At 46.1% G+C, this 26,712-nt stretch overlaps 1 protein-coding gene across 1 annotated transcript in view; it reads right to left on the bottom strand.

The window, feature by feature from the left end:
* Positions 1-3,669: 3,669 nt before the first annotated feature.
* LOC136949027 (peroxidasin) overlaps positions 3,670-26,712 on the bottom strand; it is a 42,432-nt gene continuing 19,389 nt past the window's right edge. The window contains exons 7-24 of the mRNA XM_067243221.1: positions 25,586-25,755; positions 22,786-22,903; positions 22,283-22,452; positions 20,772-21,044; positions 20,176-20,451; positions 18,407-18,519; positions 17,359-17,515; positions 17,041-17,149; positions 15,551-15,708; positions 13,331-14,337; positions 12,692-13,188; positions 12,358-12,492; positions 12,039-12,247; positions 7,116-7,230; positions 6,853-6,985; positions 6,480-6,593; positions 6,124-6,315; positions 3,670-3,896 (exon numbers count right to left, since the gene is read on the bottom strand). Coding sequence (XP_067099322.1) covers positions 6,151-6,315; positions 6,480-6,593; positions 6,853-6,985; positions 7,116-7,230; positions 12,039-12,247; positions 12,358-12,492; positions 12,692-13,188; positions 13,331-14,337; positions 15,551-15,708; positions 17,041-17,149; positions 17,359-17,515; positions 18,407-18,519; positions 20,176-20,451; positions 20,772-21,044; positions 22,283-22,452; positions 22,786-22,903; positions 25,586-25,755 — 3,919 coding nt within the window. The 3' untranslated portion in view covers positions 3,670-3,896; positions 6,124-6,150. The remainder of the gene's footprint in view (positions 3,897-6,123; positions 6,316-6,479; positions 6,594-6,852; positions 6,986-7,115; positions 7,231-12,038; positions 12,248-12,357; positions 12,493-12,691; positions 13,189-13,330; positions 14,338-15,550; positions 15,709-17,040; positions 17,150-17,358; positions 17,516-18,406; positions 18,520-20,175; positions 20,452-20,771; positions 21,045-22,282; positions 22,453-22,785; positions 22,904-25,585; positions 25,756-26,712) is intronic.

Genomic DNA, 26,712 nt, shown 5'->3' with positions numbered 1-26,712 from the left:
CTCATTGTCATACTTGGCCCAGGTCCCAGAAAGGTTCTGCAGAGGAAATGTTTCAGAAGATTGAAAAAAAAGCAAGGAGAATGTTTTTTCATTCCAAGTCGACATACCATGTGGTGCCAGATTGTTTTTAGGGAAGGGTGATGTATGTTCCCCAGCTTTCCATTCTGGAAAGCATGTCTGTTTGACAGAGGGATTGTAGGAGTTTCTGTTTGACATTTCTGCTTGGATCCCTCTGTGCTTCCTGTTGGTGAGAGCTTTGTGCCTGCAAACTAAACAACATGTCTGGTTCATAGATGACAATGGATCCTCCACAGAACCCATTTGACAACTGAGTTACATAAGAGCGGGAATATGGTCATGCCCATAGTGTGTGTGTGTGTGTGTGAGTATGGGTGTCTGGGTAAATGGAAAACAGATGTTTCAACAATGAGTCCTGCTTTTTTGCTGTTCCACATGAAATAAACCTCTGACCTCCAGAACTGTTGATGGTCATTGGCACCTTTGGTAAACAAACCCAAACACTGAGGGAGCATTTAGACAGACAGGGAAAGAGAGACACAGCACAAAGTATTTAACTGGTAAATGTTTGTTTATCATTGTGTAATTACCACTGGTAGTAAGTAGGTACTGTAACTCTAAGTGTTGTATTTACTCTGGAGATGTATGGTTAATTAAAGTATATTATTGGATATTTTTCAGTAGTAGTTAGTAGGTAACTACAAACTACAACTAAATTACTCCTCCACTTTTACCCTGTAGTTATCCAAGGTTCAAAATGGTAACGGTCCAAGTGTTATTATGTACTTTCTAGAAATTAAGACAATACTTTCCAATAAATTACCCTTTCTTATATAGTTAATGATCATGGCTACACCCATTTACTTAACTGGCTAGTAACTACCTCCGCAGGAACAGTTTTCCTCTACTATCATGGTACATCTTAAATACTGGGTACGTTGTAGCAGATGTTTTAACAATTTCCTCAGTTAGTACGCTGAAACTGTACATACATAAAAAAATGCTGTGATAGTTTCCATGGTATTACCAAGATCTTATCATATCCTTTGTATTAGAATATTCCACTGTCCATGTCATTATAATGAAACATATGTTACACAACTTTACTAAGTAAAGCATGACAATTTACTCAGTAAGTAAGCTAAAACTGTACTGTAAAAGGAAAGTCTGTTTGTTGACATGGTATTACCAGGCTCTTACCATATCATTTGAAACTGTTTATTCCCTTTCTCATGCAATAAACAAATGTGTATCATGTTTATTCGGCAACGTTACGAAGTAAAACATGACAATTTCCTCAGTAAGCAAATTGAAACTGTACTGTAAAAGAAAGCACTATTTAATCCCATGGTATTACTTGAGGCAGACACGGCTGCAGTTGCTGGTGAAACAGTTTATTAAACAAGGTCCAGTAAACAAATCCAATGCGACCCAATGCGCAGGTTCAAAGTCAAGGTAGGAAAAAAGCGGTCAGGTGATCGGCAAACAGGATATCTTAGGAAAACCAGAATACCCCAAAAACGAAAAACAGTCAAGAGAGTCTAGAAACAGAATAGTGATAATCCTTAAAGGCTTGCTAAATCAGAGTATGTACATCTGAGCCAACATTGCAAAGTCTGTATGAATGAGCAGTATCTTCTACAAGGTGGTGTGTGTGTGATTGAAATTGGTAACAGGTGTGTCTGATCTGTATCCCGGAGATTGTGACCTTGTCTGTGTGTTGGTGTGGGACCTTTAGTCCTTGTAAGGAGTTGGCACGAAAGGAGTAGACCTGACCCACAAATCTTAAATTATACCAATTTAAATAGAAACTGGAAACAAAAACACACATCAGTAGTGTGGCCCCTCACTTTATGAACTTATTATTGATGGAGAGCAACTCTGAGTCAGTTTTTATTTAAGAGGTTTGTTGGCCTCTAAGAACTCCTAGCAGGTATTTGCATAATTTCCCAGAGTGTCTTATTCAGTAAACACTGGCAGTGGACCTAAATTGTAATTCTCTGCGGCAATCAAAATATCAGCAATGACAGCAGTCAATGCAGTTGTTTTCCAGTCCCCAGGTTTTGGCTGCTGAGGTGCATGCTCCTGGTAAGCCTAAACTCTTTTAGGCCAGCCAGATACCCGTGTACATCGTCCTCTGACCTCTGAACTACCAGACAGATCATGAAATGAAATATAGAAATAGCATTATATCCTAATCACACAAATATAGAAGTAATCCTGGTTACATATAAATTATACATATCCATTTCACCCCTCCATTCCCTATTTTGGGGGGAAAATCGGGAGCCGCACCCTCACTTCCATCTTCAACCAGCTGGGAGTTGCCCTCTCCCTCAGGCTTTCACACAGGTTCTTCACAGATGTATTGATTATGTGTATGTGTGAGTGTGTGTCGGGTGTCACTGTACATAAGGCGTGTTTACCCTCGATATCAAATGCCTGGGATCTGGAGAAGGACAATCTCGGCTTCAGTGAGGGTTGGTCCCACGTTGTCATGGCGATCATGGCTTCTCCTGACCAGAGGAAATGCAGCCTTTGTGATCCGTTCCAGCAGGAAACCTTGTTTCCTCTTCCACTCTGCAGCCCTTCATTCTTTCCTCCATTTCTCTGGCCACGAGGTCAGCTTCTTCTGCCCAAAGGAGGGTGGAGGGAGCCCTTCACTCAGGCGGAAACAAAAGGGATGGGATGGAGGAAGAAGAGAACGAGAGAGAAACAACTTATTGCTTGGGCAACTAACCGATCTCATTGCATCGACATGAATGTCATAGTATGATGACAGATGTGTTGGATCCTCAAAGGAGATGAAACAGCACGTACTGAAATGCAAACACACAAACACTGTTTTCTCTAGCGGAAAACCCAACTTGTCTGGCTCTGTGGGGCACATCATCATCATTTATTATATGAAGGGGCATCCTAGAGAGCACTCCAAAAAAAATGTGAATAGAAGCCAATAGGCCACTTGCTCGAGTTTTTGCCAGTCTAGAGGGCACTCTAGCTATGCTTTTTCAACCAAGGGTACACCTTGGGGGGTGACCCTGCCCCTGGAGTCCAGCAGTATTTTGGCTAGTATAGTAACACTTCAAAGTTGATACTGTCCCATTACAAAAACATTCTATAACACAGCCATTGTCTACTGTCTGGCATGAATCTGGATTTATTTATACACAATGGTGTCACTGTACTGACAGGTTTTGGGGTAACCTAGACCATATTTGTCCAAGTGGTTTGGATTTCAAGGGTAAAAGGTATTTAACGTAATTTATAGTAATCCCCCCCCAAATTGTTCAAGGATAAAAATGAAATTGAACTGATTATTTAAGGCTGGTTTACTTCACTTATATTTTAAGACACAGTACACACAAGGCGTTTCAACCTAACTACTAATAGGCCGTATTAGACTTTAAAATCCCCCAAAATGTTTTACTTGTCTAATCACTGATCTCATATGACTGGAAACATGTCAGTTGTGTGGTTGAACACATGCTTCCACCTATGTAATTGTGTTGGCTCAAATTCAGCATATCAACTGCAGAGGTAAGGATACAGTTTTGTATTTAATTCAAACGAAGCCATGGACAGACTGTTAAGCACTAAGTAAGGTGAGATTTTCACAGGCCTAAATAGAATGGTAATAGAATTGTAGAATTGTAATTCAAATGTGGCCTATTTTATTATTGTCGAGAGGCATACATTACAGTGCAAACAATTATTTGGCAAACGTACAATACAATTGTCAGATAGGTATTTCGTTTTGACCACTCGTTTTGGAACAGTGTCAGTAAAAAAAAAAGCATGTTCGGTCTTGCAGAGCAGTGCATTCCATTGTCAGTGGGATGTTTTATTTTGGGTGGAGCCAGAGGAAGGAAGGGGTTCTGGCAGAAAAAGAGAAAGTGATAAGGAAAATGACAGATGTAACAAGATGTTGCTAAATACAGTGACAAATTTAGCAGGTTACAGTGTGATCAGTCAGAACATACTGTATAGAAACACTTCAAACACTTCAAACATACACACACACACACAACTATGCTTGAAAAGAGAAATAAGCACAGGAAGAATAATGAAATCAAAAAAGAAGGATGATAGGTCACTCAACAGTCTCTATCACTTTCATCCATGTGGTACTGTAAGCAGTTACCAGTGTCGTGTGCCAAAACAGTTCCCTCAATGACCTTCTCAGAAAGGCTAGCAAACGGTACATAATATATATATATATATATATATTAGGAATACATTCTGAAGATGCTATATAGTTAAGAGTGGAAGAGACACTGGCTGTAGAGACGCAATAGGTATAAAAGCAGGTTTGAGTGGGTCCCTGGAGTGAGGAATCTGAATCTTGTCTTTCTGATGACCAACAACAGAACTATATCAACAACTGAAATTGGAGCCGGTTGTTTGATTGACATCTTCACTCCCGCTGCCTCTCGTCATCTGGCTTTCATTAAAGAAGGAATTATGGTCAGAGGCTCTGTGCAGTACTGCAGCATAATGACATCACCTCATCTCTCTGCATCGCTCCCCCAAAAAACTCGGAGACGAGAGCCAAACAATCTCTCTCACCCGGATCAACAGATAAAGACGTGCTGAGGTGTGGTTAGAGAACATGATGTGTGCAAACAGATATACACACACTCCCACGTGCACACACAGGCACAGACGCGCACACATCACACAGGCAATCAAAGAGTGGAAGTAGCATATGATGAGGGGTGAACATTTGGGAAGGGAACGCGTGAGAGGGTGTCCTTCTGTAAACTTGATCTGGGGGAGTGAGTATGAGAGTAGAGAGGAGGGGGTAGGGGTGCATGCCTTCAATGTCTCAGTTGTCGTCGAAACTAACCAGGAAACAAAGGCCACAATGGAAGTGAACACTGCAGCGGGTAAGTGACGGAGTACAATCAAAATCTCCAACTGATCTGCTGGATTGATCATCAGTAAGTATAGCATGACTACTAGTATGTGTCTCTCATATTTACCATGAAGAAAGACTATACTGGTACAAGTGGTAAAAAACATATTTGGAGTCGTTTTAGAGCACAAAATGAAATATCTCGAGGGCCTCAAGAGTGTGGTTTCTAATGGTTGGTGAGTCAGGCTATGGAGGGAATTTTCTCCTTAATGCAGACCAATCAAATGTTTACTGAGGGGAGAACATATGTCAATAATACCAGATGTTTGTTGACCAACAGCTGCAGTTGGAGAAGGAAATGGTCATCAGTAGATAGTATTTTTGCATTACAAAAGATGTTTTGTAGGGCTTCACATTATTTTCATATGTAAGCAGTCAGTTGATACAAATAAAGGAGAAATACATATTCATAATTATGATATTAAGCACCTTAAACGTTAAGTAACAAGCAAGTAACTCAATTTGTACATAAAATGTTCTTTAGAGCGATAAAAAATTATTCTCTCAAATGTGGTTTACCATGAAAAGGCACATAATGAGTGTATATATGTTGCATACTGTTATATAAACAAAACAAACAAACAAAAAAACAATACTTTTAAGGTTTGAATTTAGTAACATTTTGAAGAGAAAAAAGTGGGTGGGGTAGCACCAGTTTTTCGACATCTCTAACCTGAGAAAGCTTTTGTAAGACAACATGGCTGCCGATGGTTTGTTTACTTCCTAGGTCCTGCTCCTCCTTAGGGCATTTTCCCACTTTTTATCGCCCCATGTTTAAAGGGAGCAGTTTTGGGTTGCAGAAACACCTGAAAGGCCTCTAGAAACAGACAGACAGTGCTGGAGAGGCCTGGCCAGGAAGGAAGTATTGTCCATCATTCCATCCATCCCATGCATCCATCCATCCATCTTTTTTCCATTCATCCTCTCTGTGGCAGACAAGTAACTAACTACTGGTCTCATCAGTTGCCAGTGACTTTAAAACTGAGCCTCGGGCAGTTGACCATGGGAGAGGGCAATCAAAATGAACAACCAAAATAACAAAAAGAAGAATAAAAAACGAAAAGAAAAAAAAAAGAAAAGAAAAAAAAACGAGGCAATTGGATGTAAGTGGCTACAGCGCGGGCCACCTTTTGAGTCTATACTTCTCTCTTTCTTTCATTCCCCCTCTCTCTCTTTCTCTCTCTCACACTAGGGTGTGGGTCGGGTCCTGAGGATTATACGTGGCGTGTACTGTCTTCCTGGTGCCCATTGCTCAGCTCGCTGCTCCCCATGTCCTGGTCCTGTTGGAGACACGCTGGACAACACGAGCCTTTTAGCTTCACAGGCCGCTGGCATGCCGCGACCGGGCACGATTCTATGAAGCAAGTGACCTGAGCATCCTGTGGGGGCAGAGAGAAAGAGAGAGAGGTCAGGGATCTAATTTGTGTCATATCAGAGGAGAGAGACAATGAGGACGTCGCTTTGGATGAAAGCTTCTGCTAAATGAATCCTGTTCAATCAAATAAACGTGCGAATGTGTGGTGTTCGAGCGTGCGACACATACTTTGCACTCGCATGTGGAGCAGGGGTCCTCCTTCCACCTCTCGCTGTCCGATCGTTCCCGGCCTTCCTTGTCAGTGCAGTCTGTCTTACTCAGACGGGCTTCAAGTCTTTTAATCTGAAGGAGAGGACAGTGTGTGTGTGGGTTAGTCCAAAACACTACTCATATCCACAACTGTCTCTCTTCCCTGAAATTCTCAATCCACCCTGGCGGATTTGTCAACTTTCCAAATGTGCTTTCTCTGTTCCTAGTGTGTGTGTGTGCACTAATGCAAATGTTTGTATGCGTATAAGTGTGAGGGGGGGAAGTAAAACCCATTGACTAAACAAAAACAGAAAGAAGAACGTTTTGTTCAATACTACCCACACATACATACCTGCTTGCGTAAACTAGTGATAGTCTTCTGCATGTCTGAGACAAAGTCCTGGAAGTCATTTAGTGAGGGCTCAGTGCTGGATTTCGAGGGCGCAGTGATATTCACGAGATTCACAGAGATGTTTTCCACGGGGCTGCGTTGGAAGAAAAGAAACCAACCCAAACCCATCTTATTGTTGCAGAAAACCTACAGATGACATTGAAGAGGTACAACATGATTTGGAATGTGTTACTGCGGAACACATGGACCTGTCTCTGTCTAACCTGCTCTCCCCAGGTAGGCTGTTGGACGGCCTCTCCTCTGCCATGCTCTGGTCCACCGACCTGCGTCCTCTGAAGTGGTAGGACAGGGCGTTGAACTGACCTTTAGTCCGACAATCTGGGAAAAAAAGATGGAAGCATTTCTCTAAACTGATTTTTCCTGTGGTAGAGTAGAGTAGAATCAAGTAGAGTAGAGCAGAGTAGTCCTTTACTTTATAGAAAAGTGAATGATCAAGTGCATATGTGAAGCATTTGTTTTGGTGTTTTATAATGATGGTCAACAAGTCTCGGGGTTTAAAGCGTTTGTTTTTTACGTGTATAATCTGTCTGATACTGAACATTGGTAACTTTGATAAGGTGCTCATCGTCTCCAGACAGTCTATCAGTCACACTGTGGGCCCGATCTTGCATCCAGCGCAATTGACTTTGTACACCGGCACATGTATCATTCCTATTTTTCACCCGACGCACAGCGGACTTTTCCCTCCACAGACGCACGTTGGTAAATTAGGGAATGAACTTGCACTCCCGGGGGCGGTTCAGCGAAAAGAGGAGGCGTGTTCTGGTGCAAAGTTCCCTAGTGCCATTTTGCAGTTTCAGAAAGCAATCCCGCCACAGACCAGGAAAAACGTAGTCTAAAGTCAGGGGCGCGTTATTCAGATACTATTTTAAGGGCACATGCCTGGCCCGTGCGCACTGCTGGCGAGGCCAGGGTCTTCTTCCTGCGAAGCTGTGTTACATTGTTTTGATTTATTGTATGGCTGTGTTACATTACTTTTATGTCAATGATTAAAAAGATTTTCATGAGAAATCTGTATGTATGTGAACTTTATTTGTAACAATTGTGGCAATTTTCTCCCATGCCTGTTTAACCAAAGCAAATTTGGGTGGGTTTCTTCTCCCATCCCCACACAATGTCACTTCTCTATCTTTTACGACCCTGACGAGAACGTCGGTCTCCTCGGCTGTGAACCACTCCTGGTGTGCGCCTGGCAAACCCACCATTATAATAGCAATCCGCCATGGAACAAACGCCTGCTTTTAAAGGGAATGTGAGATGACGCTCTGATTGGTTTATTGTACGTTATGCCCAAACCACACCTATGAGTAATGTAGCTACTTCAGATCAACCCATTTTAGGTTTGTGCCAGGCGCAAGAGTCATTTATCCTGCCGGTGTAATAGCAACAGCGCCGGAGTCCCGCCCACAAAGTTTGGCGTTTGATACTTGCGTTTCCGCAAGTTAAACGGTCACACACACTGTGTGTGACCGTTAAAATAGGGCCCTGTGTGTGTGTGTGTGTGTGTGTGTGCCTGAAGCAGCTCTTTCGTCCCCATTTCAAAACTCATCAGAGACCAGCTATGACGGACGACACAGGTCTGGTAACACACACACACACACACACACACACACACACACACACACACACACACACACACACACACACACACACACACACACACACACACACACACACACACACACACTGCTGAGAATCTGAAAAGCATTAAGTTACAAAACCCCTTTAAACACTGGAGAGAAGACAGTAACAGAGTTTCACCCTGTAATTAGCTGTTCTGTAATATATCTTGGGGAAAGACCCCTCTCCTCTCCATAAAGCCAGAATGAATCTGTCCACCATTTGTCACACACATGCACAAACACACACACACACACGCAAACACACACACGCAAACACACACACGCAAACACACACACACACACACACACACACACACACACAGAGACCTACGGCTCCTTGTGTCTAACCATGTGTCCTTATCTGTCTGAGCAATAGCAGGATACTCCCTTGTTATAATCGTTATTAACTTTTCTCTAAAAAAGACTGCAGATCAGGGTTGGAGGGAGGTAGGAAAGACCGATAAGAAAATGACAGACCATAAACCTGAAACACAGAACAAACAATATAGATGGCTGCTTGTTATTGCATTGCATTTTTTGTCTGGCTCTTAAGTTCATAAGGTCAGAATAAACTACGGTAAATTCAATTAAAGTTTTTTCTAGGTCAACTAATGGTTTGTTTGAGGTACTTAAAATCAATAGTTTATTTTAAACGATGGCCAGAAATCCCCAAACATTTCAGCAACAGAATGTATGTGTGTTCCTATGACAGTTTATCGACCCGGTACTCGAATTCAGTCAATCCTTCTTGATCTGCCCCATTACAATTATAAAATGATGTGTTTGGGTGTGTTTGGGGAGTCAGGTGGCTGAGCGGTGAGGGAATCGGGCTAGTAATCCGAAGGTTGCCAGTTCGATTCCCGGTCATGCCAACTGACGTTGTGTCCTTGGGCAAGGCACTTCACCCTACTTGCCTCGGGCGGAATGTCCCTGTACTTACTGTAAGTCGCTCTGGATAAGAGCGTCTGCTAAATGACTAAATGTAAATGTGTCAGCCTGAATGTGTGTACATGTGAACCTGGTGTGTGCAACCCTAGAGTGTGTCTCTCAGTAGGTACTAAATAGTCTGGCTATATGTAGTTACCCCTCTGCTACGTGAATCTACCCAGCAGCTATAGACCATGACACCAGAATGTAATTTCAACTCAATGGTGATGAATTACTTGAGGCTATGTGTCTCCTACAAGTAACTACATGTTACAGTATGCCAACTGGGTGAGACAAACACCCATTGGAATGTCTTATACTGGTAGGGGAGCCCTCTCCAGTCAGGCACTAGCAGTTTGTCAATGGAACCTTCTGGTGGAATGCAAAACATCTTGGTTTCAACTCCAGAAGGGGATATTGAGCCTCGGTATAATGGAACTGCACTTTATCTGTAAATGCAAGCCTTGTTATGTCACAGGAGTGGCGGGTGTGTTGCCCCTCTCAATAGACCTATTCACCATGACGTCACAACAATAATAGATGTTCTTCCGGGTGGCAAAAGCCGATGGCACCACTAGTAAATTGCTTGGAAGGGAGACCCACCGTTGACCGTAGCCTGACACAAACAAAATAAGTTTTATAGCTACCCTCTTACACTACTAAAGTAATTTGTGTATTAATTTGACCTTGTCAATTTGATCACTCTGGCTTTATTTGTTCTCATGAGAAAACAATAATGTGGCAGTAGGATTCTGTAATAGGATTCTGTAAGATTTTCTTCTTTCTTAACATTTTACAATGTCTTTAACTAATGTTTACAGTAGCCGGCTGGATCTCCTCTCTGGTCAGTGGAAGCCGCTCGCGTTCTGCCACCCGGAAGTATCTTGGTGCCTATTGTTTACAAACATTCTGAAATGCCCTATATGCTGAATATACATTTCAACTTGCTTCATTTGCAAGGTCAGCCAAGATTAAGCTTGATGGAATTTTTTAATTGTAGTTGTCAGAAACACAATATTGAAGTTTATAGTCTCCTAGTAATTTGAACAACCATATCTCACAAGAGTAGGATGTCTTGAGGTAAGTGTTGTGGTATTCCAGTTGAAAGCAACCATGTTCAGTGCCAAATAAAAAAAAAAGCCTGTCAACCATTCTCCCTAAAGAAGAAAGTATTATACACACAGTGCCCAGTCATTCAGCACACACAGACACACACACACACACACACACACGTCAGCACTGGAGGAGATAACGCTGCTAGCACTAGCCCTATATAATCTACTGCTAGCACTGACACAGTGACTAACCTTGGTCTAGCCCGAGGTGCTATCATTGCTAACCCAAATAACCTAAGAACTGTCTCCCTAGCTACTGATGAGGCAAACGTTGGAAATGCAAACACAACACCACAGATGGCCACTATCTTGATCGGAGATGCCATGACAGCACATGTCAAACTGGCAAAGACAGAAAATATTTGGCCCAGTACCATCTGTCGAGGAACTGTCGTCAGAGGTACAAACAATCCTCAACAATAAACCAAACAACCCCAAGATTATCATCCACACTGGCTCGTTTGATATCCTGCACAAAAAAAACTGGCACTGAGATACTTAAAAAACATGTCACCCAGCTACTGAACACACTCAACAGATATCAAGATGTATTCATCAGTGGACCGATTGCATGTCTTCGCAGAGGAAAAGAAGCCTTCAGTCGATTCAGAGATTTATCGATAATTTCAATGTCTTCTGGAACTGCGCAGACCGTTTTCAAGCTGACGGACTCCACCCAAACTGTAGAGGGTCTCGACTACTAACAGCAAACATCAGTCACGTGCTCTTGACCACCAATCAAGTTTCACTCCCTATCCCTGCTGTGTCTAAGCTGACTGACGCATCCAAAACAATCTCCCATGGAACAGAACATTCAAACAGCCTCCTGCAAGGACATTGGCCCTGCACAGATCTTCACCCCCCTAACGAATTCCCCTGTGAAGGAACAGCTCAGTGACTTTCCCAAAGAAATGAAAAGCTCAGACAGCCACCATGCTATTTCATTGAACATACCGGTCATCATAAAGCAAATGGCATGGTAAAATGCATGGTTACAAACCTGAAACTCGTGTTAGAAGTCTCAAAACTATCCATATTCTTCCTACAAATCTATCTCTATGCTCAAAATAACAAAACAAAGGCCTGAGCTTGGGTTTTGTTTAGTGACATTATATTTTGACATTTTTATTTATATTGGGAAACCACAAAGACTGCGGCTCGAGATACCGCAAATACTGCGGCTTGTGTGTTCTGGATTACCGCAAAGACTGCGGCCTGTGTTTAGGAGGGTTTTATAACTTTTAATATTGTTTCTATAGATTTTATGTAAAGCACTTTGAGCTGCAATTCTTGTATGACATGTGCTATATAAATAAAGTCTTATTATGAATCCCATCCAGTTCAATAAAGTTTATTCTTTACCACAAACTGCCCCCAATTGAAGTAGTAACCTTCCGGAAAAGGGTAGGAGGCACAGTGAATATGGGATATGGAGGATGGTTGGCGGCGAGGTGCGGCTTACCTTCGCAGCAGTCCTGCCACATCCGCAGGTCCATTTTGGGCACGTCGTCGCAGCTGCCGTAGCCGTGGGGCAGCTCGGCCACGCTGAACACGTCCTGCTGGACTCGCGTGATGTTGTCGCCGTTGTCGCAGAGCACGCGCGTCAGCGACGCCTGCTTCAGCTGCGTCAGCTGGGCCGGCGTGAACACGCCCGGGTTCTCGTACCAGAACCTAGAAGGGCGGGGCGGGAAGGAGAGAGGGATGAGGGAGAAGAGCAGGGGCGTGTGTGTGGGGGGTAGTGATCTTTCTATTGTTGGAGGCGTCGGGGGGTTCTCACTTACCTGTCTCCATCGCGGAGGCGTTTAAACTGGGCCGCCAGCAGACACATGAGGGTGGGGCCCAGTCTGCTGCCAGGGACCAGGTCCTCGGCCATGAGGGCGGGGAAGAGGTCCACGTTCAGAGGGGTACCGTACAACCTGGACGTGCGGACAGAGAAAAGAGGTTGAAAAACAGGCAAGCCATTCGGTTCTCGTTATCTAACAAGCTTCAATGAGCTACATCCTTCTCTATCGCTCTTGCGAACATCACCCTCCCGCTGTGGTGATCTAGTTTATTTATTTTTTAAGACAATGCGAGTCCTGTACTATCAACTAACCAACATCTTCACCCACGTACCTCTGCAGCTTCTCCCGGACCGCCGGGTTCTTGATCTCATTGCGCAGGTCGTCAAACGTCTGCGCTGAGGTCAAGTTGCAGTACACCCGGTAGTCGTTATAGGGCGGTATTCCATGGTCGCGTCCCCTCTGGATGTTCATGGCGGCCAGGTCCAGAGCCACGGCATGCGCCATGGAAAAGAGCCGCTCCGTCAGCTCCGTGTTGAGCAGCTGAGTGGACACGCGCATCTTGCCCGCCACTCCGTACAGGCCGCGGAGCAGCGGGTCGATGCCGCCCTCGTTAACGATGCGGAAGGGCGAGAAGAAGGCGCGGTGCAGGGAGATGTGGCCCTGAGGGATGGGCTGGAAGTTGTCGTCCAGGCGGTAGAGGATGGGGTTGATGAGGGTGTGTCCGAAGCGGAAGGCGGCGGTGGCGAAGGCGTTGAGGATGCCCGCGTTGACGTTGGGGTTGTAGCCCCGGTACTCGCCCATCAGCTTCACGCCGGCATCGCCCAGCACCTGACAGGACAGTGGAGGAGGAAGATCATCAAACCTCTTTATGCTACTCTTCCCGATCTCCAGTTTAGAGAGTCCGAGCGTCTCCAAAACCACTTCCCCTTCAGAGCGGAAATCCAAAATGCGAAAGAGACATCGATCTTACCTTAGGCAGCCAGTGGCTATAGGTGATATGCTGCATTTGGGCTCCCACAATCTTGCGCGCCTCATGGTAGATGGTGTCCCCGTCCCAGTGGGGGTTCAGACGCAGAAGCTCGTTGGCGACGCGGTTGTGCTCCCTCAGCCAGATGGTGTGCATGGCGGTCAGCCCCAACTGCTCATTGGCCCGGTGGTCGCCGGCCAGGAAACAGGGGATGGGGCTCTCGTTCTCGTCCCGCATGCACTCGGTGCGCGGCCCCGTGGCGAACGGCAAGAGGGGTTTGCCCGTGCGCTGGATGATCCCCTGGCGAAGCAGGCCCCGTTGACTGGCAAGGTCGCGGACCTCCTCCGACTCGTGGCGCGAGCTCCCGTAAACGTTGGAGGCGTCGATGTAGGAGGTCAGCTGGTTGATCTGTTCCCGTGGATACACGCTGTTCATGAGGAGGGACGTCATGCCGCTGCCGCACACGGGGCTGGAGCGCACGAAAAACATGCAGCGCGTGCCGCTGCGCAGCTGGCGAGGGTCGTTGGGCGGGAACTGGATGGGGAAGCACGGCGGGTCGTTGGTGCAGCCCTGCGTGCACAGCTGGCCGTCGGAGAAACGCGACTGGCTGAGGGCGGCCACCGTGGCGTCCATGTCGTGATCTAGGAACTGACCCCACTGCATCAGCATGTGCGTGTAGCGGTCGTCGGGGGTGACGGTCTCCGTGCCAATCATGGTGGTGGACACCAGCCGAGGTAGCGGGAGGCGGTGGCCGTTGTGGAAGCGCTCGGTGGCGCCGCGCGGGAGGTTGAAGCCGTTGTCGTAGACGGACTTGAGGAGGCGTTCGAAGGCGGTGAGGGAGGCTCCCCACATGGGGTGCTGCAGGTTGTTGCAGGTGCCGTCGTGGCTGCGGTACTTCTGGTGGAAGCAGATGTCGGAGCAGTTGTTGATGCGGCGGTGCGCCGTGCATCCTGAGAGGTTGGCGATGACATCCAGGAAGTGGGGGGACACCAGGTCGTTGTAGCGGAAAGCTGAGTGTGGGGGGGGGGTATGGACAATATATAAGTATATTATTTGTATACTGTCTGAATATATTTGAGAACTAAACATGCCAGAAACAGAGGCCTGGATCGTTTAAACCGAAAGCCTGAAAGCTCAACATTTCAGCAACATATTCTGACGGAGTTCAAATGAGAGGGAGAGAGACAGTGAGGAGAGAGTGGGAGACAAGCAAGGGCTCTATGATTGTGTGCATCCGTGTGTGTACACTGCACATCTGTACAGTGTGCAGAGGTGTGGTCTGCCAGCTTGATGACTTGAGGAATTGGCTGTCAATAAAATGTGTGATTGAGTTTGTGTGTGTGTGTGTAAAGTGTGTGTGACTGATCTAAGTCACATGGCAACAGTCCAAACAGACTTCATTGTTTTTTGCTGACAGAGAGAAATCCTCTGTAGGCAGACTGAGGGGCCAGTGCAACAATGAGCACTTGGCTGTTTTCATAACATATGAAAACACTCCATCTCTTCCTCTTTTAGTCACTGCCTTCTCTCTCTCATTCAATCTCTCCAACACTTTTCTCTACCTTTCCTTTCCAAGCCTTCTCTCTCTCTCTCTCTCTCTCTCTCTAACCGTATCTTTCACAGTGTCCAACTCAAGACCATAATAATCTCCCACTTGCTCACTGCCACCTCCGCCTTCAGGCCTATTAAACCATTACCATGTGGGGATTATTTGGGTCATTGGATACCCCTACCCCACCCGGCCTCCACTCCCTCACAAAGTCACGGGCGGAGGTTCACCCGAGACCGCTGATCACATTAGCGAGCCAGGGAGCGTCATGAGGACATGAGGTCGTAAAAAGGTTTTATGAGTCGTGTCGAGCTGTGGTCATCTCATAGGCCCCCTGATCGGTGAGAACAGGAAACGACACGCAGATGTTGGGAAGGACGTGAGGCCTGATATGCTCACAGTGATGGAGTAAAGCCCGAGAAAATAGCAGGGTTTGTGACATCGGCTACTATTTCTTTCTAAAGATTAGCACCCAGTCTCCAAATGTAGTCATCAACTAGGGAGCGGTGATGAAGTAATGTTTAGTCTAAGACTACTTGTAAAGTGCCATCTGCATTGAATTCATTTATCTCAGGCCAGTTTGTGAAAAACACACACCTGATTTGATAAGGGGACCTACATGTATGACGCCTACAAGACCCGTAACTGGGTGTGTATGTGTGTACGGCTCTCACCTGTGCCATTGGTGTCCACCATGAGTCCCTGGTTGACGTGGTTCTGGATGAGGAGCAGTGTCTGCTCGAAGATCTCCCCTGCGCGAGCCTGCTCCACGGTGTAGGGGTCCCGGGGGTAGCGGAACAGGGCCAGCAGCTCGCCTGGGGTACGGGGCTGACTGAGGGTGGGAGGAAGAGAGAGAGAGAGAGCAAGTGAGAGAGAGAAAGAGATCGTGAAGAGAGAAGGGATCTCATCACGGTCTGGCTGTCCTGACATCAGATTTCGGAGATAACGCTGTGTAAACATGCTCTCACTCTCCCATAAAAGATCAACACGTTGATTCGCTGCTTTCTCATGACACCCTTACAGCTCTGCAATGCGTTTACTAGATATGTGGTGCTTTTTAAGAAAAAGTTTGATTGAGATACACAACCAGAAGGACAATGAACAGATGGCCAATGGTGCTGTTTATGAACATGGTGGATGCTGCTGTTTCATCACTATACAAAATGGTTTCAAGTATTTAAATTTGAATTTAATTTCATTCAAACTTAATTTTACTTACGGTCATTCTGAAACCTATGTCTCTATCAATTTAGATTTAAAAGCCTAATTTATAAATAAATTATGAATTACTGTGGGTTTTCAATGATTACTCTATCTAAATAATACCATAATGAAAGGATGGTAAATGGGGTTCTAAATACCAATGTGGCATGGATAAAATCATAAAATATTATTAAAGAAAAGTGTATATTGTAGTTTACACAAAGAGTAAATTAATTTTTAGCTTTGTTAAAATAATAAATGTCTTTAGATAACTTTAAATACATTCCCTCAAAAGTTTTGACAGAAATGTTCAAAAAATCATCATCAAAGATCGTTATTGATACACATATGAACACACAAACACCCGACACCTATTTCACTACGCACAAGCCACCTTGATCTTTTTGCACTACGCTGCCCATTCATACTCTTATTCTATTTTTATTTTATATTTTATATTTTTAATTGTTAAAATGTTTTGATTGTTTAGGTCCTAGAATTAGTTAGACTATTGTACCTTTTTACTTTTAATTTAAGATCCGTATCGTTTATTGTTTGCGCCTTCCTGCCACAGTAATTTCCGTGTTTGTGTAAACCTACATGGCGAATAAACCAAATTCTGATTCTGAACACAAAGACAGTATTCTAAGCACAGAGAAGTAAGTTTTCCATCTGTTTTTGTCATTTGGGTGGAAGTTGGAAACCCCCAAATGGCTTTGTGCTATCATGTATGTGCGTGCATTTGTGTTGGAGGAAACACACTCCTGGTAACCACATCAGAGCTCAAACAAAACATGACTCACTCTGTCATCGCCTACACCTTTGCAGAGGGGATTTTGTGTAGAGGATATACAAATTTCAAGACCTATTTCCACTTGTAACAGTGTCAGTCAGGCTTACTGTATGTTCAGCAGATTGACGCCTACCCTCTGAATGAAGCGCACTTGGTGCTCGGCCTTACCCGTCAAACAGACGCCTCCTGGTGGATTCAATGGCACTGTCCACGTTTCGTATGGCTTCCTCGATGGACGAGGTAACAAATGTGTCCCCGGATCTGCTTACAGGAGGAACTAAAGCGTGAGGGAGAGATATGAGGTAGAGAGACACACAGAGAGAGAAAAAGTGACAGAAAAAAAGAGCGAGAAAGAGAAGCAATGCTTTATTAAAGCAATACTGCTTGAATAAAAGAGTGCAGTAATGTCGGATGGGGATAAATGACATACGTGCAGGAAATAGAATGAGCACTCAATACAGTTAAAAAATTCACTTGGCTGTATACCTTGAACAGTGAGAACCATGCTGACAGACTGGTAACCAATGGGGTTGCGGGCAATGCACTCGTAGCGGCCACGGTCTGCCAGACCCACATCCTTGACCTCTAGGAACCCCTCAGGGCTGATGTGGAACTTGCCGCTCTCTGTTATCTGAACCCCATCCTGGATGTGTCAGACAGCATGGGGGAGGGGGGGGGAGCAGAGCAGAAAAATAAGAGAAAAGGGGATGAGAAACAGTGGTAGAGGGAAGAGGTCGTGACCCTAAGAGCTGACTGGACAGGTGACGAGGCTGGTACATGCATGAACTCACTCGTACGCACACGTGTTAACATACACTCACATTCACATGTACCCCCACACACACACACATGCACACCTGCTTTCTGTCTGGAGATTGTAAATGTAGACTGCACTATATCCTCCATGATAAGACAGCTTCCAGTAACAATGGATATACATTAAAGGCAGGGTAGGCAATGTTGTTTAAAAGTACTTTTTGTCATATTTGCGGAAATAAACTTCACATCATGATAGCAACCAATAGAACTAAAGGTTTGACAGTAAAATGTAATCAATCTGATATCTGTGGGTGTCGCAGGACTATTATGAACATGACCGATCATTAAGGTTGGACCGGCACTAATGATTGGACGGCATTCAGACCAAATGCAATGACTGCACAGGCTACTTGTCTGTCTGTCTACTTCCTGGCAGTAGTAAGGGAGCATGTTCACGTGTTTTGGAGGAGTGTCTTTGAAGGGAGGGGGTGGGATATTTAGGTTTGAATCCTTTCAAACTCAGCTAAAATGGCCAGGTTTGCAAAACGTGCCTATCCTGCCTTTTATAGTTGCTACCTTAAACTACAACAATTTGTAACCTTTTTCTAATCGAATCTAAACAACTTCAACCATGAGTCACAACCACCGAATACAAAAATATTCCACCACTGTTACTTATCCCCATTCATTCCTGAAACCTTCCCCCCTATCAGTGGTGGATGGGCCGAGGCCATTGGCAAGCGTAAACGAGTACCAGCACGACCAGCTGTCTAACCTTGTTCCAAGTGAGGACAGGCTGGGGCTGGCCGTGAGCGCTGCAGGGAATCTGCACGTCCGACCCAGACTCCACCGTCAGGTCCCTTGGAGCATTTGTGAAAACAGGCGTTACTGATGATTTAAAACAAACGTGTTAATGATGACACACCCGGCACTCACCGTAGTTACAGTCAAATCCTAAAGGTGAAGTTACAGTCGTAGAAGATATAACTTCAGTTGTAGTTCCAGTGATGACAGTGATAGTTACAATAGTTGCAGTTCAAGCTACAGTTTCAGGCACAGTTGCAGATGCAGCCTTTGCTAAACCTTGCCAATACATGTTGTTGTACAACACATAATGGCATGTAGTTTTAGACACAGATGGAGACTCAGACACAGACACACTGAGACAAAGACACAAACACACATACAAAACACACACACACACACAGACAGATTAACGAAGAACAGCTGAAGAGTCTCCCTTGCATAGTGACAGCTATTCTGAGGTCATTTCTCACTGGCCAAGGAGAATGTGTCACACTAATTATGGATATAATCACATCACAGCTGGTCTAGGGAGGCCTTTCCCAGTTGGAACTTGACAGTTTTTCCTGTGGTTAGCCAACTGGCTGTAGGAATATATCCCCACTCCCTGTTCAAGGAAAAGACCCCATTGTGAGCAGAATGTGTGTGTGTGTGGAGGGGAGTCCTAAAGGACTAAACAGAAATGATGATAACTTTCTATCAGTGTTAGATTTCATCATGTAATCTTCTGAATTGGAGACACTCAGAAGAAAAGTGATTTACCGTACAGTGAGGGTAACTAGATGCTAAAGGGGTATCAGTGAATGCTTTTGTGTGTGTTTTTGTCAATTTATAGCCTATTCGTTAGTCTGCATTCTCTCTCTCTCTCTCTCTCTCTCTCTCTCTCTCTCTCTCTCTCTCTCTCTCTCTCTCTTTCTCTCCTTCTCCAGCTGCCGTTCGCTGACAAACCTCACTGCCATAAAAAAGCCATCACATGGCGTTGCTGTGGGCTTCGGTGTTTATAGTGTGGGGCCATTATGCAACATGTAGTTTGGGGCATGTTAACAGCCATTACTACATGGAAAACACGCTGTCATCTAGGGATTACAGGCTGCCATGCTCTCCTAGGCTACGTGAAGCCTGTCATTTAAAACGCACACAGACAAATACAGACAGCGGCACACACACACACACATACAGCCATTTGCCTGTCAACATGATGCTCTGTGTGGCCATTGTTTCATTGTAATTGTAGGCTTTTCTACATGTAAACGACAAATTAGGCATAGATGACAGTGGTCTCTCACTCCCACCCTCTCAAGAGTTTTAGTGCCCTCAACTCCCCTCCTCTTAAACAGAGTGTTTGCAGAGGCCCTCGCAGAACATACCATAACCCTTACTCTTTCCTGTAGTCAAGTACAGTGTAATCACAATCAAGTAGTTGCAATTGCATCCAATATGAGTCTGCATTTCAGTATGTAAAGAAGTGCTTGCTGTCATATGTAACCCCAACCTTGTTCTCATCTTTAGGACACATGAACGTGCTCTTTCATAACTATCGAAAGACTGTGTTTTTAGCTATTGAGAAATCATTTGAATAAGGAGTCAAACGGGAAGAAACAACTCCTCTTATGACGTAGTCACACTTCCCTGATTTTGTAAAGAGCAAGTCATGACTAGGTGAGTATACAGTAGGATATAGCATCCACAGCACATGTGAGAATAACTCAAGTGTAAATATAAGAGTTGGTGTTGCCGCACCTCTCTGCTGGATGTTAAGCTGGACGGCTATGCGGACCGTGCCCACCGGGCTGACGGCTTGGCACTCATACTGGCCCTCATCGTGGGGCGCCACGCGGGACACACGCAGCGTGCCGGTGGAGAGGACCAGGTGGCGGCGATCCAGGGGCAGGGGGCTACCTCCCCGCGTCCAGGCGATGACGGGCTGCGGGTAGCCGCCGGCCTCGCAGGGGAAGTCCACCGTGTGGCCCTCCAGCACCGACTGGTCCTGAGGAGTGACCGTGAACTGGGGGATGGCTGGGTGGGGGGGTGGGGTGGGAGCGTGGAGAAAGAGAAACGACACGCTGGGTTGGGTTCGTCTGCGCAGGCTGTGTATCGGCTTCCACGATATATGTTACTAAGTGCTCACATTCCAATCTTCATTGTGCATCTGCATCCTACACATACGCTTCGAGTACTTCTGCTCCTGAGCACAAAACCGGGTCAAAAGGTGAAGCCTGTCATTGTACAGTCACACAACTAAACTACGCCATGCACCTCTTATCCCATGGGGACAGAGACGAGTGCTACTGCGGCACACGGATGGGCCCACTGGGAGCGCGGGGGCCGTCTCTCACCCTGGACGATGATGTAGGCCGTGGCATGGATGGTGTCCACGTTGTTGGATGCGAAGCAGGTGTACTGGCCGCTGTCGGCCTGCGCCACGTTCCGGATGAACAGCCCGCCCGACGGCGTGGTGTTGATGCGGGCGTCGGCCGGCAGCGGCGTGCGGTCCCCTGTGGTCCAGGTCACCCGAGGTTGGGGCTGACCCGTGGCGCTGCACTCCAGGGTCACGCTCTCCCCCACCAGCACCTCCGTGTTCTGGGGCTGGATCACGAAGCTGGGCCGAGCTGGAGGAGGGAGAGGGGCGGGCGGGGAGGGGTTGAAGGTTTGAGGAAACGGAACAAATTGGGGGAGAATTGTCAGCAGCTGTGGAGCTTGTTGTCCTTTAGACCTACGTTAATAGTCTGTTATGAGGCTACAAAAACATTGCATTTTGAGACATTAATCTTTATTCCGATTGACGGGGCAGCCGATGAAGCTGCATGTCATGTCATGCCAAGCACTGTAGAGAACAATTTGTGAACTGACAAATTATGGATGGACTGAGTCACTGAACTCCCTTCATACTTGGCCACTGTACAAAGAAGAAGTAGAAAACATAACCCTTACACAGAGAGAAAAAAAGATGAGGGCCTATACTGTATACACAGAAGGGACTGGAGGTCAACAGCCTCATCGCTCTCTTTCTCACACAGACACGCATACACAAACACCCACAGGAAATGCACATTTGCGCTGAGAGAAATTGTGGTCCACCATTGGATCTCTGTCACCCACGCAACAACCTCGGGGTCACCTGGAGACAGCCATGCTCATCTCCCACAGCGACACAACACAGTAACTAAGGGATGAGTGGGTGTGTGTCTGTTTCGAGGGGGTACACTTTCATCATTGAACACGGCAGGCTTGGCTGACTGCTCTGTGGGAAAAAAAAACCTGTTATGTGCCCTTTGACCTCTGGAATGACCGCACTGACATTAGGCATTATAACACCAACTCTGAACTATGCCACTTGCTCTGCTGCTTCAAACACTGAGGATGGAATGGCCTACACATATGGAAATTCAGCCCCTATTTGTACACCATTGCTTTGGAATGACCTGGAAGGGTACAGTGCACCTGTTGAATTGCTTAGAGCTTTGAGATTTTGAGCTTTTTTCCTACTCTGGAGCCCACCTTAATGTGTATTCATGGGCAGTACACTTTCACAAAGCGTGTACTCATTTGGAGTACACTCGAAAAGTCTGAGGTGGAAAAGTCATTTGTCGAACAAACTATTCAATTACACCAGGAGCAGAGGTGCTACTCTTATATGTATGTCTTCTATCATATATCAATTACAAGGAAGTATTGGAACGTAATTGATTGATGCCTTTGATTTGCCTCACAGTAGTAGCACATACACGACTGCTCCGGTAGCTGCGTGGGAGTAGTTGACACTTCAAACGGCCAAGCATTTTGTCAAGTGACTGCGTATTTTCTCAGATCCCGGGTTTCCTGGTGGTGAAGGTTCCCGGCTACTTACAGGGGGCTCCGAAGTAGCGCAAGGTGACCTGCGAGGTCTTCACCTCCCCAGCCACGTTCTTGGCCATGCACTGGTACACGCCCTGGTCCGTCTCCCTGGTGTCCTGGATCATCAGGGTGCCGTCCTCCAGCAGGTTCAGGCGAGAGTCGTCGCGCATGTTCAGAGCATTGCTGGAGGTGGGGGTCACATTAGATCCGAATGGGTCACAGACATACAAGTCGTTTTGTACATGTGGGCATGGGGATCTGATTTTAGACATCACCATCTAAAGAAAACATTACGGTGACGACGGAGTTGGTGGAATCTGCTCGGTTTAGCATGACGGCAACAAAACATTGCTTACGATATTTACAGCAAGAGCAGGAAGTGCTTCAGAATAGCTACTGTTACTACTATTATTTTGCGCTGCATGGACTTTTAAGGACTCTGACAGAACATGGCACCAGTCATCCGTGGGTGAAGGAGTTTCAGAGAGGGTAGTGGGAAGGGCGGGGGTGTCTTACTTGTTCCTGAGCCAGATGATCTGAGGTTTGGGGTTCCCCTCGGCCCTGCAGGTAAAGTACACAGTGTTCCCCGAGGTCACGTCTACGTCTTGGGGTTCTGACGTGATTCTGGGCACCTCTGAGGGAGACGGGGGACAGGAGGTTGAAGACAGTGAGATGGACAGAAGGAGGCAGGTCGATTAGGAGAGGAAAGAGGGTCAAGGGGGTAGAGACAAGTGAGGAGAAGGAGAAGGGAGCACATGTTTGTATGTTAAATACAGACTGTGTGGAACGGGATTGTGCTTGTCTGTGTGTGTGTGTGTGCGTATCGGATCCCAGGCCGGCAGGAGACCACCCTCGGCTTATCTGACTCATAAAACCCAAAGGATTGGCTGTCTTGACAGGTCAATAATGTATGGGCATTCCTCCCCACACACACACATGCACATACTCCCTCTCACAGCCTGGTCTCACAAACAGTCGATAAGGTATCTAGGGAGGCTGAAAACATCCATTTGGTCATAACATTTCATTACACTTGGTCATAACATGTTTCATCCTTTCCCCTCTTTAAACTAGGAAATACTAGGAAATAACAAAACAACAACTACAAAAAAGAACGTTTGACGGTGATACGGATACCACAGTGACATCACGACGAAACGACCTCAAGTACACAAAGTACAGCACGAAGGCCCGGGCAAAGTAGGTTCGGCACCGCCACAAGCATGTGCTTCATGCTCCCACACGTGTCCTCAGGGACCCTCAAGTCAAACTCGAGGCAGAATTATGACATACTCTAGTCCCCCGAGACTGACCCCCCTTACACACTCAAACACACTCAGCCACACACCGCACACAAAAGAGGCCAATAGTGGGGGGTTTCTCAGTTCGAACAGAAAGGGTACTCCAGACCATATCAATCTCAATGGAGGAAACTGTTGTTCGACTTCCAAGTGTAAACCAGCTCCCCTGTTTGCACTAGAGTGTCAGTGGGAGTGAGCTGTAGGCCTCTGTGTCAGTGAAGGAGCTGACCTTTCTGCCACTATCAGAGGCAGAAATCACTCTGGACCATTATAGGTCAAGTACTTATGGGTATTTGCGTGCGCAAACACACATATGTCTTCATGCGGCAGGAAAATTGAATAAGGCCCCCGTGAGAATTGGCTTCACATTATTGTTTTGTCTTTCTCCTCTCCTCTCCCCTCACAAACAAACCACGCTCTTCAGAACGTAGACATGCCCTCCATACCCCATAGGCTACCATCACACCAAGCAAAAGAGGCCCGAATCAAACATTTTGTTCATATGAGACTCAGATCAGTTTCTTTCATAACAGTGTGAACCGCACAAATCACAAGGAATCTGATCTTTTCAATTCTGATTTGGGCCATTTTCCTGTGTGGTCCTAAATCGGATACAGGTCAGATTTTTTGCAATGCAACCTCAGTCTAAACAGACTAATTAGAATCCATGGTCAATCTAGATCAACATTTGTCACAGTTCTGCACAGTTCTGCACTGGAGGGAGTCTCTCGGTGAATACAAACATGGAAGAAAATTGTGTAAATACCAAATACCAAAGTAAATTCCTTGTTGTGTAAACTACTTGGGGTTAAAACGTATTCTGATTTAGATTCTGAAGACAGTGGAGACACGGAGGTGGTCAGTGGATGAATAGTGAGGTGTTAGATATTCTAAGTATTTGGGGTTTCTGTACAAGGAAAACTTTTAGGGGTCAACCTTGCTCACAATCACCACCATCATACCACCACATTAACACAGGCACACTATCATTGGTCGGACTTGACTCCAAACGTGGCAACCCAGGGCTGGGCTTCTCCATAAGGACTTTCCATAAGGGAGGGAAAGGCTGCTCATGGGTTACCAGAGTGGAGAGGCAGGGAGGTGGCACTTCATCTCGGAAGGGGTCAGTGTGTTTTGACAGCTGCACGGCCTGCTCAACATTGTCCTCCCTCACCCCCCTTCCCCCAACTTACAGGCCAAAGGGGGAAAAGAAAAAAGCGAAAAGGAGACGGGAGGGGAGTGATGGGGTTCCGCCGCGCAGCAAAGCAGACACGCTTCTATTTTCCGGTGCCTGAAAATGCAGACGTGCTGAGGTGGAGGGTTACGATGAAGTCAAGACTGCCAAAGGCGCTCCTGAGGCCTGTGTTGCCAAGGTTCGCACAAAGTGCTCTACCCGATGGCCTGAACCTCCCGATGATGGCATCCACAGAGGTGGAGCCGGGAAAGGGATTGTGACCGTGTTTTTTGCATTTACATGATCGAGAAAACAACTGGGGAGGAATGCTTAGCTTCCAGTACCATGGAACTTCTGCTTGCATAACGGCAGAGGGATAACTCATGCTAGCCGTCCACCCACGCTCCACAGTCCCAGCCAATAAGGGAGACAGACACTTGATCAATCGTCCTACGTTGCCCATTGAAAGACACCACCCGGGGGAGGCACCGGGGCCGCCCCAACGCACTGTTCCTGAAATCAGATTCCCACACCTCAACAGCACACTCCTGTTCATCCATCACTCTCTTGAGCCACCTTTCCAGGGTCCCTGGGTAGTGTCGTTATATGGAGAAGATGCCGACATGTGCCGACATGTTACCCAGCTATGGGGTCAGCTGCTGGGGCACCGCTGGCGGAACAACTGGCAGTGGGTATGAGTGCGTGTGTGTTTGTGTCTGTCGAGTTGTTGGTAGGTAAAACTGCTACGGGGTCCCAACTGAATGAGGTGTGGTGGGGATGTGGCTTCGAGTTCGGTGGTTTGGAGTGCGTGTTAGTGAACTTAGTTGAAGTGCCAGCGTACCACAGTTGAGCTCCTCAGCGGTGAGCGTGGCCACAGATCGTCCCTGCAGTCTGCTGGGGTAGTCACAGGTGGCGGCGGCCTGGGCATTGCCTGACTCGGCGTACTGTTTCAGCAGGTCAGCCAGCCACAGCAGCTCACAGTCACAGTTCAGTGTGTTAGAGTCCAGACGCCTGTTCACACACACACACACACACACACACACACACACACACACACACACACACACACCGAGAAGTAAGACAAGAGAGAGAGAGAGAGGAACGGTGAGAATTTGTCTCATGTGAGTTGTCGTTTTGTGTGTTATACACCTGCCGTCTTGAGAAATGTGCGAGCTCACTTGTCATTGCATATTTCACTGTATACATCACAATCAACAGAGCTGTTATACAGATCATACGATAGTCAATTGCAACACAATTCAATATTCCCAGGGTATCCAAGACCTTACATTACACTGTGGGGAGCTAGCAATGGTGTCACGGAGATGTAAGACCTCTCTGGCAACTTCCCCAATGTAGACTAAGTAGACCGACTCAGTCTAAACATCAGGACAACACACACTCCCACTCTACATCCAGAGCACCACACCTGGCAATGGATACGATCAGCCAACTACACTGGAATGTGTTTTGGAGTTTAAATGTCAAAAGGAGAAGAGGGCAACTAGCAGTGCATAAGTCACAAGTTTGTTGAAGTTCAGACTTCTTGTATCTAAACTTGTGACTCATGTATTTCTAATATGAACTGAGACCTGCCCTGGGAGAATTGTGTACTGTATGTGCCCATTATTGGTTCTTCAACAAACACTAACGTTGAAATCCGGACTATTATTATGCCTTTTCATTCAACATTAATTACTATTGATGGTTCTAATGGTCTTGTTCAGCCTATTATAGATAATCCACTGTGTCCTGGCAGGAGATCTGATGACAACCTGGACGTCGCTGTCTTTGAATGAAATATGACTGAGAGGAAAGTAAAAGGGGAGGGGCCAAACCAATGATTGTGATTTACTTTCTGTCAGACGCACACAGTCTCCTGTCTTCTAATAGTTATCTAACTTCAGCAAGACCTTCCGTCTCACACACACACACACACTCATAATGCCCCCCTTCTCCATGGTGTAC

The sequence above is a fragment of the Osmerus mordax genome, chromosome 9, assembly GCF_038355195.1.
Source record: "Osmerus mordax isolate fOsmMor3 chromosome 9, fOsmMor3.pri, whole genome shotgun sequence".
In the NCBI taxonomy this organism is placed as follows: Eukaryota; Metazoa; Chordata; class Actinopteri; order Osmeriformes; family Osmeridae; genus Osmerus; species Osmerus mordax.
Note: the sequence above shows the minus strand (reverse complement) of the source record. Positions and strands in the feature narration are given on the sequence as shown.